This window comes from Aptenodytes forsteri, unplaced genomic scaffold (genome assembly GCF_000699145.1).
Source record: "Aptenodytes forsteri isolate BGI_AS27 unplaced genomic scaffold, ASM69914v1 Scaffold125, whole genome shotgun sequence".
NCBI lineage: Eukaryota > Metazoa > Chordata > Aves > Sphenisciformes > Spheniscidae > Aptenodytes > Aptenodytes forsteri.
Window position 1 is genome coordinate 4,313,970 of NW_008794447.1, and position 17,134 is coordinate 4,331,103.

Genomic DNA, 17,134 nt, shown 5'->3' on the forward strand with positions numbered 1-17,134 from the left:
CATAGATGTCTAGAGGGAATTCAAGAGTAGGTAATTTAATTTGCTTTTCTGTTTTGTGTGTATATATAGAAGGGTTTTGTTCTAATGTTACCTTTATCTTCATTAGTTTTGAAAATCAGTAGAAACAACCAAAATCTGTTTTTCGAAATGATTTCTTCTTATGGCAGTGAAGTAAAAATAAGTTTAATAATAGTTATCAACAAAGAAATGCTCAGAACCAGTTGAAACAAAATTAAACCAAATTGATAAATTGACATATTTTTTCAACAAGAAAAAGTAGGATGTTCCACCCAGTGGGAAAAAAAAACCCCACGACCCAAGCCCCAAACCTAAGATTTATATTAAATTCAAAGCTTAAAAATGAGGCAACTACTAATGCAGGTCAAAATCCATTCTCCTAACCTGATCACAGCTGGAATGATCCCACTTGTCAACAGGCTTTACATTTTATCTCTAATGAATTCTGTAGTTTCCCTTATCCACGATTCATAGTAAGAATTAAATTAAACATACTCAAAAAGAACTATTCTAAAAATGTCTAAGTTGCCTTACTCATACACTGCTGCCAAAAAGAAAAAAAATGCAGAAAAATTACATTGAAACTAGTTTTGTAATAATCTTAATGAGGATTGTTTTATCTGTGTATTACAATTCCTGATCATACAATTAGATAATGCAGAGCATATAAAAATACTCACAACCTGCCAGACTATTATACTTAGCCTGCATCTGTTTCTTTAAAACACATAGCATATAATGAGTACTCTAAAAAGATGTTTCCAGATTCTGAAAATGTATCACTAGGTAAACATTTTATTGCTTCAAAGCAGTTTTCCTTTGGTTCACAGCAGAAAACGCACCATCTCAGAGAGATGACTTCACCATAGGTAAAGCAAGATTCTCCTAATTTAGAATATTGCCAGATGAGCTGCATCTTGACTGGACGTGATCGATTGCTTAAATTCCTTGTGTCACAAAGCAGTATTAAACCGTCAAATCATTCTCATAGATTATAAGGGAGAGAAGCCTGGAAGTACAAAACAGACTCATAGACTTTATGTTGAAAATGCATGTACTGCTACATGCATTATGATGCTATGGAAGAAAATCTTTATTTGCTTGCAGGATTTCTAAACCTTGCATGCATCCCTCTTCTCACATGGGACAATACTTTGCAACGCTGATGTTGCTGTGGGTGTTAGGTATCAAACCAGCAACACCAAATATCACTCACGACATAGGTTTCTCCAATTTTATGCTTTCAGCTGTTTAAATTGAGTTCTAAGCCATTCTTTTCCATTGATTATGTACTACTAAACAACAATCATATATTTTTGTACCCTTACTATGCTAGAATCATAGAATAGTTTGGGTTAGAAGGGACCTCTAAAGGTCATCTAGTCCAACCCCCCTGCCATGGGCAGGGACATCTTCAACTAGATCAGGTTGCTCAGAGCCCCGTCCAACCTGACCTGGAACGTTTCCAGGGATGGGGCATCCACCACCTCTCTGGGCAGCCTGTGCCAGTGCTTCACCACCCTCGGCGTCAAAAATTTCTTCCTTATATCTAGTCTATATCTACCCCCCTTTAGTTTAAAGCCATTCCCCCTTGTCCTGTCGCAACAAGGCCCTGCTAAAAGTTTGCCCCCATCTTTTTTATAAACCCCCTTTAGCTATTCTATAAAAGCAGTACTATTTTGGTGCCTAAACCGAACTACGTTTGGTTGGCATTTTTGGTAGGAATCTTTCTGGGAGCACACTGCTATTTATTGTTTTCAGAGTTTCCTATTAGAGAATTAAAGAGATTAAGAAACAGGAGAGTGACAGAGTGCATACTCATCTAAAAGAAGATAGAAAGCCAGTATTTGACATATGCAGTTACACGCAGCTGAAGACTTAATAATTGGGAATAGAGAGAAAGCTAGAATATTATTGGCGAAAGCTAGAATATTATTGGCAATGGGAATTACAGAGATGAGAGAAAAACTAATAGCAAAGGTGGCAATGCCTTTATGGCAGTCGAAAATTGAATTCTTTGAAATGGAAGTGAAGCAGCAGGCAAGTGAGGCTGCCTAAGGATGGTGGATGCAACAGCCTGGCCAACAGGGCTGAGAGTCCTCCAATTCTGTCAGGCTTTATGAGCACTATTTGTAACTAACAGCTTTGTGAACCAGGTCCTGCATTTATTTTGTAGCACAGATTTGGCACTACAGGAAACTATCTGGAAAGGTGTGACAAAACCATCAAGGAGCCATCAATACTGAACGGCTCTCACTTGGCTACACCACCAGGGCTGCTGCCAGCTTGGATGGAGGTTTATCTTCCTAACTGGAGCACAGAGCTGGGGGAACAGGGGAGGAATTGAAGTTCTCCCCCAGCTGAACAACTTGGAGAGCTTCACTTTTCTCCAGGGAGCTGGTTTAAAAGGCACATTACTCGAAGCCAACAGTGATCCCATATAATGGCAAGGAGCTACTGGGAAGGGCAATGGAACCAGAAGGTGCTTTGTGTTCTGTAAAAATTTGGACAAAGAACAGACTCAGATCTTAGAGGTAGAGAAAAAGCAAGAAGGTAATGATAACCAGAAAAGACATGATGAATTAGACAAGCGTAGTTCTCAAAAGCCTGCACAGTCCTGGAAGAAGTCCAGGAAGGCTGTGTGGCTCACTAATAATCCTCTGCAGGAAGGCAGTACAAGGTTAGCTTCTGTTAATGAAAAGCAGCCAATACTATCTGCATGCAAATTTTTGCTTTTATATAATCAGATCCATTTAGGAGGTAGCAGATCTACCTTAGACCTAACCCCAGATGAGGTTAGTTTTTCAGGATGCTTTCTTGGCAGGATTCCCCTAAATTAATTACTAACTTCTTATATGAGTTTCTCTGTAGAAATCCTAGAAATACTAGAGATGTGGGTGGATGGATGGGCCTACTGCCCACCGTTCAGGAAGAGAGCTTTCACTTCTGTCAAAGTTATTAACAAATGAAAATCATCCTGATATAAAAGATAAACATGTACACATATACAGTGCCACGTTAGATATAACTGTAAGTACATACATGTAATGGATAATTTGCAAAAGTAGTCAACACAAGGTGTTCTGTAAGAGAACAGAAGCTTTGCACGGGATTTTAACCAGCAGTATTCACCATGAGTTGTTACACACATGTCCTGTAGGATGATAGGTCTTTAGATTCAAAAGATTCACCCCCCCTTACCCAAGGGGAAGGAGCAGAGACCTAAATCCAAGCTCTTTAAAGTCAGGCTGTAAAATCTGCAACATTTGGGAATATAGCTTAGGCATTAAGACTACTTTAACAGGATTAGATTGATACAAATGGTCTTTTCAGTGTTTGCTTTCAACAATCAAAGTAACAGAATAGTAATGTTTATGATACCCAATTTCTATAAAATTGGAATATAGGGCCTATTCTAATGGAATCACGCTATTAATATCAGTGACGTTATGACGTGTCTCATTGCTTGTATGTGCATCTGCAGATTTCGCAGTGGTTTGCCATACCTTAATACATATTCAAAATAAGAATGGAGGGAGCGATTGAAACTGATGAAAATTCCCACCGAGTATTTCTGTACAAATATAGTAGGTACAGACTGTCCTCTTCTTGAAATATTAAAAAGCATATTTTATTAATAATTTAAAAGAGCTGTTTAGTTCATCACTACTCTGTTGCACTCTCGCTGTAGTTTCTGCTATGGCCTTGGGCCTGCGGTCGCTGACTTCAGCAGGGCTGCGTACAGGCACAAAGTGTTTAACGTTATGGAACAAGCTATGGGATTGAGACCTAAATCTAAAAGATGCACACTAATATTGCGCTAATGTTACTATCTTATAATCTTTCACCTATCAAACCTTTTCAAAGCCATTTGGATATTGCATTATTTTGTACTCACAATCAGGAGGCATTTTTTCTGTAAACAGCTTGTAATATTCTTTTAGAAGTTCTAAGTTTTCCTGATTAATGTTTTCCTGCAAAGTGGTATCTCCAAACCTATAAAAAAGCACAGTAAAATGATGAAAAACAAAACAAAACAAAAATAAGTTACCCTTCAGAATGATTTCTTTGCATAAAGAAATAACTTCGATTTATTTCTTTTTTCTAGTGTTGAAGGTACTAGATTTTGTCAAACAAAGTTGCTAATCTCTCATGTGCTTTGGAACTAATATTTGGGAATGAGGTCATCACTCACGGATAAATCTTCCAAAACCTTATGGACCAAGTATTCCATTTATAGACAAACATTCTTTAAAGCACATATTCTTTTTCCCTTCACAAATCCTGAATAAATGCAAGGGCTATTTGTGGGAATTTCAAATGGTACCACAGGCAGAGAACACCAACTCCCACATCTCTTACTGCTGCTGTTGCTTAGGTATATTAATTTCTACCAGAGCTGGACAATATTGAAGCCACACAAGATGGAGTAGATGCAAGTGTCAGGTGGAAAACCTTCTGAAGAACTAATTTCTGCTCTGGTCTGAGAATATTTGCTATAAATAGTCAAATTGATTACTTCTCTGGGCCCTTTCTGCCCTACACTGCTCCTGAGCTGTTAGTTATCTTGGTTTCTTGTATCTGAAACTAATGAGAGAACCATTTCTCTGCTATTGAGCAGTGATTTCACCATTAAGCTTCACAGAGTTGCGACCCGCAGGCTGACTGACTTCAGCTGTCTGCAGTTAAGCTTGCTGCAGCGCACAGACCTCAGCGGTTGCTCTACAGTGCTGCAGCTGGCTCAGGAGTGTGTTATGGGGTTTCTTGCAGCAGTCAAGTCTGCTGGGCACACATCACCCAAATCCTCATTATCCTGCACCTCACAGAAAACCCAGACAACATCAGGATGTCATTACGCTTATCCATGAACTGACTATAGCTATATGGGCAAATATCTTTCTCTCCGAGACCAAAATTTCTACAACAGCCAAGTTTCACATAGGCTAAAAAAAACCCCCCAAACCCCCTCTCCTGGTACCTCTACTATGAGAGACATGAATGAATGTAAAGACAGGAATGTTCCTTAGGCAGTTAGGGCCAAGTTTTTGCAACTCATCTTTAGAATAGCCTTGAAATGAAGAAAAGGAAATGGACGAGTGCAGAAAGAGAGGCATGGACAGGTGAAGTGAGAAATTCAGGTAGACAAAACGAGACACAAATCAGGAGATACTATATGTATTGCTACATCATGCAGAAGGGAATCAAATATTTCAATGGGCCAAAGAGGGAAAAGACTCGGCTACTTCCTCAGTAGCCATTGCTGCACTGTCACATGAGAATATTTCTTTTAAACCAGATATATTCTCAACTGTGTTTTATTGAAAGAAGAGATGTTTGCATCTAATAAAGTAACATTGTCTAGAAATTTATCACAAACCCTTCTATTCTCACATTCATTTTCCACAAAAAATATATTTTACCAAAAAGCATGTGCAGTGTTTCCAATCTCAAAGACAAACGTGCAACTTTAGGAGTTAAGCAATATTTTGAATTAAGTCTAATGCTTACACCTCTAAGTGCATGTAGACAAGCTGTTTCTGCATGGAATAATCCAACTTGATTTGCTTAATAGAGATACTAATATATATCTGTATTTGTAGATATACATATATTATTTTTTTCATTCATAGCTTTCTTTGTGCACAATGTAAAATCACCACTGTGAAAAATGCTACCATTCTTCCTGCCACTCCACCTGCAAGCCAGACATCTTTTCACACTGAATCCTCTACACGTGAGGAGTAGTACATCTATCCAGGCTATTTCTAAGTCTTGTCAAATCTTTCTTCAGGACATTTGCAACATATAGTCCTTCCTGCCTATCCTACCCATGTAAGCTCTCACAAACTTGCTTCTTGGTTACTGCATACTCCTTTTCTCTGATTTTAGAAAAACGTGACGTGTCCTAGTCACAATTGTCATGACTGGTTTTGTTGGTTTTGTACGCTATCACTTTGGCCACGTCACTCCTCTCATAGCATCACTTTTCCCTTCTTTATGGGATCAAGAATAAGCTATTTTCGTTTTCAAGACTGTTTCAAGTTCTCTAACCAACTACTCAACTCTTTCACTAGTAAAACGCCAGTTTTTACTGTCCTCTGATTGAGCCTATGTCTCCCATTTAAATTTTCTGCCTTAATTTTCTCACACATCACAACTCAGAGAAGTCTCCCATAAACATCCACAAAGCTACCTAATGGCATTCCTTAGAAGTCTTCCTTAAAAGACTCCTTTTACTCTGCTGTCTACAAAGAACAGGACGTGAAACTCCCGTTGTGCTTAACTTCTTGCCTATTGTCCAGGTTAATGGTTTTTCACTGTCTCCCTCTATTTCCCCAGCTACGCTTTTGCTTTTGGTTTTGAGTTTGTAGTGAATGCAATCTAAAGATATGTATTATGTCTCTTGGATGCTCGTTTAATAAAACTAGTTAAAAAAAAAAGTAGTTGTCTCATTGTTGATGTCTACCTTGCAGTTTTAACATTGCACAAACTTGGTAATTTAACATGACCAACAGATACCCTTCTCTTGGAAGAGAAAATTAATACGTTGGTAAAACTTTGACTACTATTGTACTAATTAGTTTCCAGCAATCTTTTCAGAGGAGTAATATTAACACATCAGAACTTTAATATCAGCCTTCATGTTTCTACAAACATATTACTAACGCATTCCCTATTATTAACTACCACTCCTCAACCCTGGAAAAAAGCCCTAAAAAGCTGAGAAAAATGATCTCTTTCTAGCTTATGACTTGTTCAGCATCTTCAACCCCACCTTTAAGATAATAATAATTTCCAATTTTCAAACTCATGTTTGACAAGGCCAAAGTACGTGTATGAACAAACTTCTACATCCATGAAATAGAAATCCTTTTTATATCTGTATCCAAAGGAAGCTTGCTGTTGACTGTGTGAAATGAAGTCCTGCGTGTGGTCATATCTTCACTTGGACTTCTTCATTATTTTGCATTGCTTCATAGCTTGTGCTTATTTCCTTTAATATTTTTTAAAATACACACTGAGTCAGTATGAGATGGCCCAAGACCAAATAACAAAAAAAGATTTATTTTTAATCCTGAGAGATATCCTGTACTAGCACGGCATACTTGGACAGAAAATGAAACACAATTTTTTCTTACCTCTCTGCAAGTGTTTGCTGTTCATTGATTCCAACATTAAAGAGTACTGGATACATGCGAAGTAGCTTTCCTTGTTTAATCTCTTGTGGCAGCAACTCAAACATCTTTGCTGGAAGCTGGACCTCTATAACGTAATGTTCACTAGGAAAAATAAAAAGAAGAATAAGGATGGGAATATCGATTGGTTTGCTTCAAATTATAACCTTCCTAAATTATAGAGAACATGCAGACCTATAAATCAGTTTTTCCCCCTTTTCCCCTTAATTGTATCGAACCATAAAATGTGACAATTCAGCTTGCTTGTTTTAAGAGCATAACCAAGCTATATGGAAAAAGGCAGGTATATATAATTATACACTCTTGATACTGACTTCTTTACTGAAGTGAAAATAGAACTAAAGATGAAAGCAGTAGAAAAGTCTTCCGCTACCAAAATATCAATGAGGACACCTCAACTCTTAAGATGCATCTTGCTGAGTTACACAAACAACTTCCTTTCAGAAGTCACAACTTGATCCTGTATCCACTCGAAATGTAATATGAGCAAAAACCTTTCACAAAAACCCAAAGCAAAATTCCCATTTTCTTCAGCGGCTGGATTTTCTCCCTGGGGATAGAAAGCATCAGCAATAACAAAAGTGACTCTGTGAAGATAATAATTGAAGGCTCATTACACAAACTTGAATCCTATTTTAGGAGAAGGGATATGATATATAGCAGTTCTGGTTTTATGCTTGTGTTTGGTCTGACTTTATGAAAAACATGTTACTTTGGCTGCCAGTCCAAATTCTGATCATGTGGAACCCTGAAGCTGAATTTCACCTGTCTTTGAGGATTGATGCCTGACCCCACAACAGAAACAACAGCATGCTGTTAACTTAGTTTTTACTAGCTTTCTTCCTGTTATTAGAGCAATCAGCCTAATAATAAAAGAACAGACTAGAAGCAAATCCATTTGTCTCCAGGATTCGGCATTTTAATCATTCAAAGAGGGCCAACTGATAACAAAGACCGAAATTTTCTCTCCTGCAGAGCACATTTGGTATACCACCAAGAAGGAAGAGTATTACAGCAACAGGAGGGAAGGAGGATCTATATCCTAGCTACAGAAACCAGGCCTAGGGAGTCACACAACTTTTGCACGTAAACTTAAGATCGAAAACTGTTTGCACCTATTAAAATAATCTATCACGGAGTCCCTCCAACCCTTATTTTAATCAATCATGTGCTTGCTAAAGAATTAAAATACAATCTGGATTACCCACGTGTAGAATTGGGGGAGAAAAGGCAGAAAACCTTGAAGAAAAAGGGCAGTTTCTGCAGTAGTTCTGACACCCTTGGCAAGCTGGAGGGATGAGTGTGCTATCTCAGAGGAGGTGTTGGGATAAAGAGCTTCAGCTTAGAAGAGCTAGTGGTCGTGTTTGAACCTCTATCTTGCCCACATATCTGACAACAAAATAAAATGGATCCAGTGCAGACTTGTGACTGAAACGTAATTACATTCAGCTCGGGCAACAGCATATACTTTGGTACGGGCTAAGAAGAGCATGTAATCTTTGCGCAAATGCCAGATACTCCCTACTGAGGGGGGTTATCAGTTTTGAATGGAGGATACATGGGGGGGGCGGGGAAGAAATAGTTCTACTCCCCAGATAAGTCTATTTGGTTTGTCTTTTGTTTAATTAAGTCACCCATTTGAAGGAAATAGAGAGTTAGCAAGGATGACAGTAAAGAACCCTGTACAAATGATCTTTGCAGAGCAGCATTCATCCTCAGCCTGCGTGTCAGCACTCCTAGCTGCTGTCAAGTGCTATCAGAACATTTTTCTGTGCTGGAACGCATTCACGAGGTTGAGAAGAAATGTTGGTTTAGTCTAATTCAAAGAGCATACGCTACTGAACCAAAATGCCACCAAATCACTGCATTGCTACATTTCACACCCCCAAAATCACTACAAATTCTTTCAGTGTGTGAAAGAACATTGAGAAATGCTGACCTTTAGGCATGATAAATTAACGTCAGTACCACCCGAGAGCTTCCCCCCTTGTCCGTTTTTTTTTTTTTCCTCTTTCTTTTTCAAAACATTTTTTGAAGTCTCAGAGATAATCCTTGGTAACTTTTAAAAATCTGTAACCAACTGCACAATGAAAACGACTCACTTCTGATCATGTAAAGAAAAGGCTATCAAGCTGTTACAGAGAGCTGTCTAGAAAGTCCAGGAATGGTACTGAAGTCGGACACACACACACACACAATTCAAAGTACTGAAAGCTGGAGGACTTGTTTGGCATGAATTTCAAAAATCTTACAGGTCCTATGCTTTTACTTAAACAAGAAAAAGTAATACAGCAGTAAATTTTATCACCATGTAGTTTCTCTCTTTTATGGTTAGACTCTGTGCAGAGATACCAGGTGATTTTGGCATGAATTGGATAAGGCGGCTACTACCTTTTCCAATGAGAAGGAAAAATCAACACATAATTTTTAACATATAATGTTCTCTCAGGAAAACAGGGTGGAGAAATCCAGCATGTTCGAGAAAGTAAATAATAAAACATCATCTCTTTCAGAATGAATTGTATAAATTTAGGTATTAAATATTTAAATGTATATGATTTCACTAAAACAGGACTGCTTAAGAATATCCCTTTCTTTGACTTTATTTGCTTTATTCTCTAATATTTGTTATTATCACATATGAAGATAGACAAACACTCGCAGTCCTGTTAGAAAGCTTCTAAAAATTACCCCCATGCAACTGCGGGCCATGGACCCTGCAGCTACTTGCAGTTGGCTGAAATCGCACACTCTTAGTTCATTGCAATAAACACCAAACAAGTCATTTACACACACCTTTGCTTTGCTTTGCAACAGAAAAAAAATGCACACATGGTCAGTCACTGCATCTCAGCTGGGAGGTGCTTTACCCAGCTCTATTTTCAGCTAAGTGACAACTTTTTAAATCGCTTCAATGTGGCTGTAAGTGCTAGTCTGATCGGGGGGCTTCGTTGAAAACATGGTTTCAAACCCTGTGATGCCTCAAAGTTCATGTGCACAATCAAATACATTCTATCAAAGAATTTTATAAAAGTAAGTGTTAACTACTTTTGCCTGTAATAAAAGAACACGAGTGCCTGAACTTCACTGCACCTGGATGGTCAGGATCAGCCACCCACATCAGCAGGTTAGTGCACTGCTAGTCAATGCCACTCTCCTTGGATTGGCTTGTTTGTGTACACAGAATCTGCCTTAAGCACTTCCCTAGAAAAACAATTACAAGTGAATACTCCGACTCTGCAAGATAAGACCTTGTAGCTTAATTTTCTGTCTTGCATTTCTACAGTCTTTTAGTCTCATTTTATCGAGCCACACCATAACAACCAAAATGATCTAAAAATTGTGGGGTTTTTAAACATTAATTAGAAAACAACTAGGTTTTCCACTGTCTTCTCTTTTTATGGTTGACTTCCAATGCTGTCTGATAGGAGCTGTCTCATCACAGCTCTAACAGGAATGGGGCTCCTCCACATAAGCCTTAAAGATATTTTTTTTTTTTGCCTGGTACCAATTGCATCCAGTGAATACCTGCCAGTAAGTACAGTACAGCAATCACAGGCAGTACCTCTTCTTCCTAAAGACTGACTACTCCATCAATCCAGAATGCCTGAAGTAGCTTAAAGCTCGAGTCTTTCAAACCCAGGACCTCCTAGTGTGACAGTTCAGTGTACTGCAGTAATGGCAGCAAGCCAGTAAATGTAGCTGCTGGATTTTTCAAGATTTACGACTGCTGTGATTTACAAAGGATGTATTTCTTCTGTTTTATCTACACACCGTAATTATTCTTAATTATTCCTGATGTGTTGCCTCTCATACTCCGGCCTTGCTGCTATTTATTTCAATCCTTTCTCGGAAGCCCCATAGGATGAGAGTGAATCATCCAGAATAATTAAGAAAATCAGTGGTGAAAGCCCCCTTCAGAAGAAACATATCTTTTCTAAAAGTTGCTGCTTTTAGCTGAATTTAATTTACAGTCATCTTAAGAATAATGATACTATTAAGGAAGTGATTTCTGCAAAAGTAAAAACATTTGGAGCTTCAGACTAGAATAATAATGATTCCTCCTGTGTAACAATCTTGTTAACCCTCTTATAGCCACAATTAATGAAGTATTTCAGTTTATGTCCTGATATTCAGCAGCGCTTATGTGAGGTGCATAACGTATTAGTGGCTTTATGCAAGGATTTCTGAGGGTGCGTATGTCCTGTGTGATCTTCAGCAACTAAGATAGGCTTCATTCTTCAAAAGTGACCACTACGTTTTGGCATCTGAGTTTTTCAGTTTCCATCCTAAGACAATCAAGGCCTAACTCTTAGAAACGCAATTTCATTTGTCACACTGAAATACAAGTTCTGGACACCTCAAAAACAAGGTTTCTTCAGTTAGAGGCCACTTTTGTAAATATTGACCTTGTCACTTCTCTTTGATTCAGTATCTATATATGAAAAATGCAACAGAAACTCTGCACAAGCCAGACACTGTTTTGATTAATTTCTATTAATACAATTGGAACTTCCAGCTTTTCATCAGGAAAGTAACCCAGAGCCCGTATTACTACTAGCTTTACAAATCCCTACTACTTCATTACATCTCCATTCACCCCATGAAAAGTAAAACTACTGCACTTCCCATAAAATAGAACACAGCAACAAGAAAACCATTATCTGGGTTTTCATGTGCTACAGATTAAAACTACATGCCACGGGCTCCAGGAAACAAAGTTCTCACCGCCTTCCAGTTATAACAGGCAAAAAATCTTCTGATTTGGCTTCAATGACTTTAAACATTACTTTCTGCAAATCTGAAATTCCCACAGCCATGTCTTCTAGCATCCCCGCTTCTTCACCTATATGGGAAGATTACAGAGGTTATTAACAGAGTAGACAGATCGGTCACTGAATAGGTTATAGTAAAGCAATACGGGGATTATATTTTCCAGTCTGTGCATCTAAAAATCACAGCCCTAAATCCACATTAAAGTAACCTACATAAAAGCAGACTGATTTTTAGAACTGCTGACAATTCTCTCTACTACGAGTAATAAGCACCTCTGAAAATCAGCCTGCTCTAGATGTGCATAGAATGACCTCAGAAAAGCCATTTTTGTCTATTCTGAAAGTGGTTTTAAAGACTGTCCTGCTGATGGAGGACAAAGGTTTTGAGAATAACAACGACGAGTATCATGCAAAAGGGAGTCTGACAGCAATCTCCAAGTGAGGATCTGCAATTGCCTGTGCGTTAAAGAGCTGCAAAAATGCTAAATCCCTCTACTTTGGTCAAAATCTCTAATTTGGGGAAGGATTCCAATACACCTAGTTCAAAGCATTTTGAAACATACGGCAGTTTCTCCCTCCAAATGTCCTTTTTAATACCTATCGAATGACGGCACCTGTAACAAGCTAGGAATCAAACAGTTTTCAGGCTATCTTCACATAACCAATACTGGCGTGGTCAGGGCAGAGGCTGATAGAGTCAGTAACTCTTACTGTTTACATCTGCTGTTTGGGTTAGCTTTATAAACCTGCTATTTCGGGTCAGGCCAAATGCCTATACAAATGGAGACAGTTTTTATTAAAACCAAAAGTTCCACTAGCTGTACTGAGGAAGGAGTCTCCTGTATTTAAGACAACGCAGTTCAGCACTCTGCATGGAATAATTAGCAACTAGTGTTCTCAGAAGAATTGAGAAAAAAAAAAAAAAAGAGTAATTTTTGATGCAGAATTGACAACATAGTATCCATGACTTCAACTGTGCTATTATACGGAAGCCTACTGTCTCCTAAGGATAATATTTGTTGATTCAATAAGCCAAATTACTGGAAGTAGAACAGAGGTTAAAATAAGAACCTCCTGGGTAAACTTCTGGTCTGGATGCATAAGGAACTTTTTCCGAGAACAATACTTACTATACGTACTAAGAAGTCCCTCATATTGCACAAGCAATCCAACAGTATGAAGCTGTTGTAAAAATCCTTGATCATGTAAACCCGTGTGCAATTTGATTATAAACCCACAGACCAATCCAGCGAGCTATAAAGACAATGAAAAAAAGTAAAATTAACAGATGTACTGCTGTAACATAGTTAAAATGAGGCTTGCTATCATTATACACAACAGAAGTAATATTTAGATATTTGAGAAAACAGCATAGATATTTCTGTTTAGTGACTACATACATAATTTCATACTAATATATTATTGAGGCATTTTTTGGTGTAAAAAGCAGTGAAATATTCCCTTATCTTACATTAGATAAGCTTCATTTGTTTTGTGGGGTTGTGTGTTATTTAAACTGACATAAGCGAGACCAGAACCTCCGTTGGCAGGCTATAAACACATAAGGCTGTGAATTATGATGGATTTGAAAGCAGTTAGGCACCTAATGCAACTGAATCTCCTTGGCAGTTGCACACTAACTCCTTAATTATGTTAGGAAAAACATATAACTTAAGGGAGTAATTAGATGAATCATTTAGAGAGAAATCTATCTGGAAAACATGATCTACAGGAGAAGATCAAAAGAACTTCAGTTATTTACCAAGAGAAGACAAGTCTGAGAAGAGACATCCTAATAGCCTTCAAACACATAAAATACTGCTACAAACTGAAAAACAAAGAATCTGTTCTTCATTTCCAAGGTGACCAGGAGAAAAAAATACCTAGCTTGAATAGCAGCAAGGAATATTCAAGGCTAGACTCGAGAACTTCACCTACAGGTGAGGATACTGCCATATAATCTAGGAAGACTAAAATCAGCTTTACGGATCCTTCTTTGTGCAAAAGGGAGTTAAGGTAACCTTTTCTAGTCCATTGCAGACATACTACTCTGACTCAGTGATACAGGTACTATGGATTGGCATTTACTATTTATTTCTCTATCACATTATAAAATATTTAAGTGCATGTAATGGAAAATATATGAAAAAGTTGTGTTAAATTGGAAAAAGAAAAAAAACAACAAAAAAGGAAAAACACAAACACTGGCATGAATAGTATGCTTAATTATAACAACAGTAGGAGATAAGTGACACAAGACAACCTACTGCTTGACTAAAGACGATGTCTCTTCTTAGGGTCAGCATCAAACATTGTGGCAAACCACAGGCAAGTTCCTGGAGCAGAACAAACGCCATCGATTGCTTCGCCCTGGTCACCACCTCTCCCATGCAGTCCTTCAGCGTAATCACCAGGGGATAAAGCTGTTCATACCAGTCACCTAGAACAAGACAGATCATCCGTTCCAAAACAGAAAACTTGCAGTGAAAATCCTTTTCAGAATGGAAAGAGGGCTGCAGTGGCTGCGTAGATCGTCCTACACTTTAAAACGACACTGCAGCTCTATCCTAACCATTGTGGTATAGCAAACACCACCAGAGAATACACTTAGAGGTAGGACTCCAGCTTACCACTGAGACTGGGGCTAAATCCTTGGCCTGAACCCAACTATATCCTGAAACAATGACTTCTTAACAGACCTAACTTCTCTGTAAAACTTGCATTAAAGTGTCATAAACAGAGCACACAGAGATACACGTGAAAACTCATTTAGCACAAGATGAATATGGTGGAGATGAAGATCTGTTCTTTCCATCACTGACAACTTGCTATCTAAACAAATGAAGTACCATCAAAATAAAAAAAGGGGGAAGAGCCTATATTTAAGAAAAAGTGGGTGCTGGAAGGCAAAACGGAAAACAAATAGATATCTGGAAGGATATTATCTGTTTAATGTATAGGCTGGAAAAATACTAACCTTCAGGTCACATTCCTTTTTCTTTTTAGCCTCTCTCTATATTGTTCTCTTTAAATATTTAGAGGTATTGAACTCATTATTTTTTTAGCTACTTTGAGCAGAGAGATTTAGAACAATTTTGTAATATGTTTTGCTCTGTTAGAATATATGCTAGGGATATCAGAAAAAACAAGCTAGTGAAATGCTTGAAAAATGGGACTCCTTAATACATTACAAATGAAACTAAGAGATAAGTAGGAATAGAGGAAAATCAGAACAGCTTACTCAAATTTGCCCAATTACCCAAGCTGTTCCTGAATTTTTCAGGATTTAATAAAATCAGATCTGCATTGTAGTTGCATATGGTTTTGTTTACCCCGTAGTTGAGCAAATTTTAAAAAAAAAAAAAAAATCACCCTCCTTTAGAATCTATATCTCGGTTTCATTGTTATAGTTTAAAATGACAGAGAAATCAACACTCCAGAAAAATCTATATAAAAATAGGGAGTGTAACTGACTTAATATAGTCCATCGCTGACTCATATTTTCTGTAGATTAGTGTAATTAAGAATCAATGATAATTAAAATCTGTTCCATTTAAATTGTAATTAGGTGGAAGATAACAGCACATTGTTTCAGGTAACACTGAGTCAGGCCAATGAAAGACTCATTAGTATTGAAGAAGTTCTTTAGGCAGGAAGACACAGCTGCCTGTTGCAAAGTCAGTTTGGCTATGCTCCAGAAAAATAGGTAAATGAATAAAACTGTAGCCAAGAAGGCTGGAGAGAACTTTGAAAGCCAGGAGGAACTGCACAAAAATAAGGCGCAGGAAAGAGGAAATAGGAACAAGGACAGAGCAGTCACAGAGAACAACTTGGGTTCCTTTGCAAATAATGTCTTTGTGGTCAGACGACGTGTGTTTTAACACAGTCATACATATTTAAGTGTGAGTAATACAGACTGAAGAACTGTTCCCTGGAAAACAGCAGTTACGAAGATAGAGCTATCGTGAACAAAACAGAACATAAGCCATCCCCAGTTTCATGCTCCAGCAAAAAGAGGTGATTTTATACATGCCATTGACTAAGAGAGTACTGATACACCGCATGCCAAGGTCTGGTGCACACATTTGAAAGAGACTGCTGAAAAAAATGGAGAGCTTGCAGAGGAGAGCTACCAAGATTTAGAGTTTAATCTCCTTAAGCCTATGAAAAAGGCTGAGCAGCAACTGGATTTCCCCTCTTCATGAGGAGAAAATAAGTACTAACGGGGATGTTTATTCCAGGGAATAAAAGCACAAGAACCACCAAAGGCTGGAGGCTGCTGTGAGACACAGTCAAATTTAGAAATAAGGTAGACAAGAAGGTGTGACATACTGCAAGTCAGACTAGACAGACCAGACAATGTAAACTCTCCTTTCTAGTCTTAAGTTACAGTAATTTATTAAACTGATCAATAAATAAATGGCAAGGAAAGCAACTGCAGCAGAATGAGATTAAAAAATGTAATGCATACTAAACCAGTGAACAGGGCTGTATGTGATAAGAATAGAGTTTGTTGGCTGCTTCTGACTTGAGCAAATAATGAAAAAGATCATACCTGGCCACTTTAAAGTAGACCTGAGCGTACAGCTAATAGACGTCTGTCCCACTTTCATGGGAAAGCAGAGCTGGACACAGACACAGCCAAGGATCTTGCAAGTACTCCGACAGCCAGGGCAAGAGAGAAAAAGCTGAATTTCTAGAACTAGCCACACTTTGTGAACCTGCTATTACGATTTCAGGTTATGTGGATAGGGCTAAAGAGCTTTACTGACCCTCTTTTTCACAAAAGAGGGGGTCACATACTGGCCACAAGTCACGTAACACTTAGATCTGTTTCTACTGAGCTGCCACTTAACCAGTCAATCCGCACTGTGTATTTCCGCGTCTTTAGGAACATAACTTTGTACTTGTCCTTACTGAACTGCATCCTAATATTTCAGTGCTCCATTTCATCAAGATCCATTCTAATCCTGCTCCCATGGAGCTTAAAGCCTCTCCCAGCTTTAAGCATCTGCAAATTTTATAAGCATCATCCATATTTCATAAGCCAAGTCAGTAATGAAAATATTGAATAATACTGCACCCAGAACAAATGTAAGTGGATTCTACTTCACGCAGCCTTCCAGGTTGGCAGTAAACAATGGA

The 17,134-nt window shown here is 38.1% G+C and overlaps 1 protein-coding gene across 1 annotated transcript in view; it reads right to left on the reverse strand.

Annotated features, from left to right (window-relative positions):
• INPP4B (inositol polyphosphate-4-phosphatase type II B) overlaps positions 1-17,134 on the reverse strand; it is a 333,068-nt gene that overhangs the window by 37,207 nt on the left and 278,727 nt on the right. The window contains exons 20-24 of the mRNA XM_009290320.2: positions 14,257-14,429; positions 13,120-13,243; positions 11,943-12,060; positions 7,158-7,298; positions 3,917-4,014 (exon numbers count right to left, since the gene is read on the reverse strand). Of these exons, the coding sequence (XP_009288595.1) occupies positions 3,917-4,014; positions 7,158-7,298; positions 11,943-12,060; positions 13,120-13,243; positions 14,257-14,429 (654 nt within the window). The remainder of the gene's footprint in view (positions 1-3,916; positions 4,015-7,157; positions 7,299-11,942; positions 12,061-13,119; positions 13,244-14,256; positions 14,430-17,134) is intronic.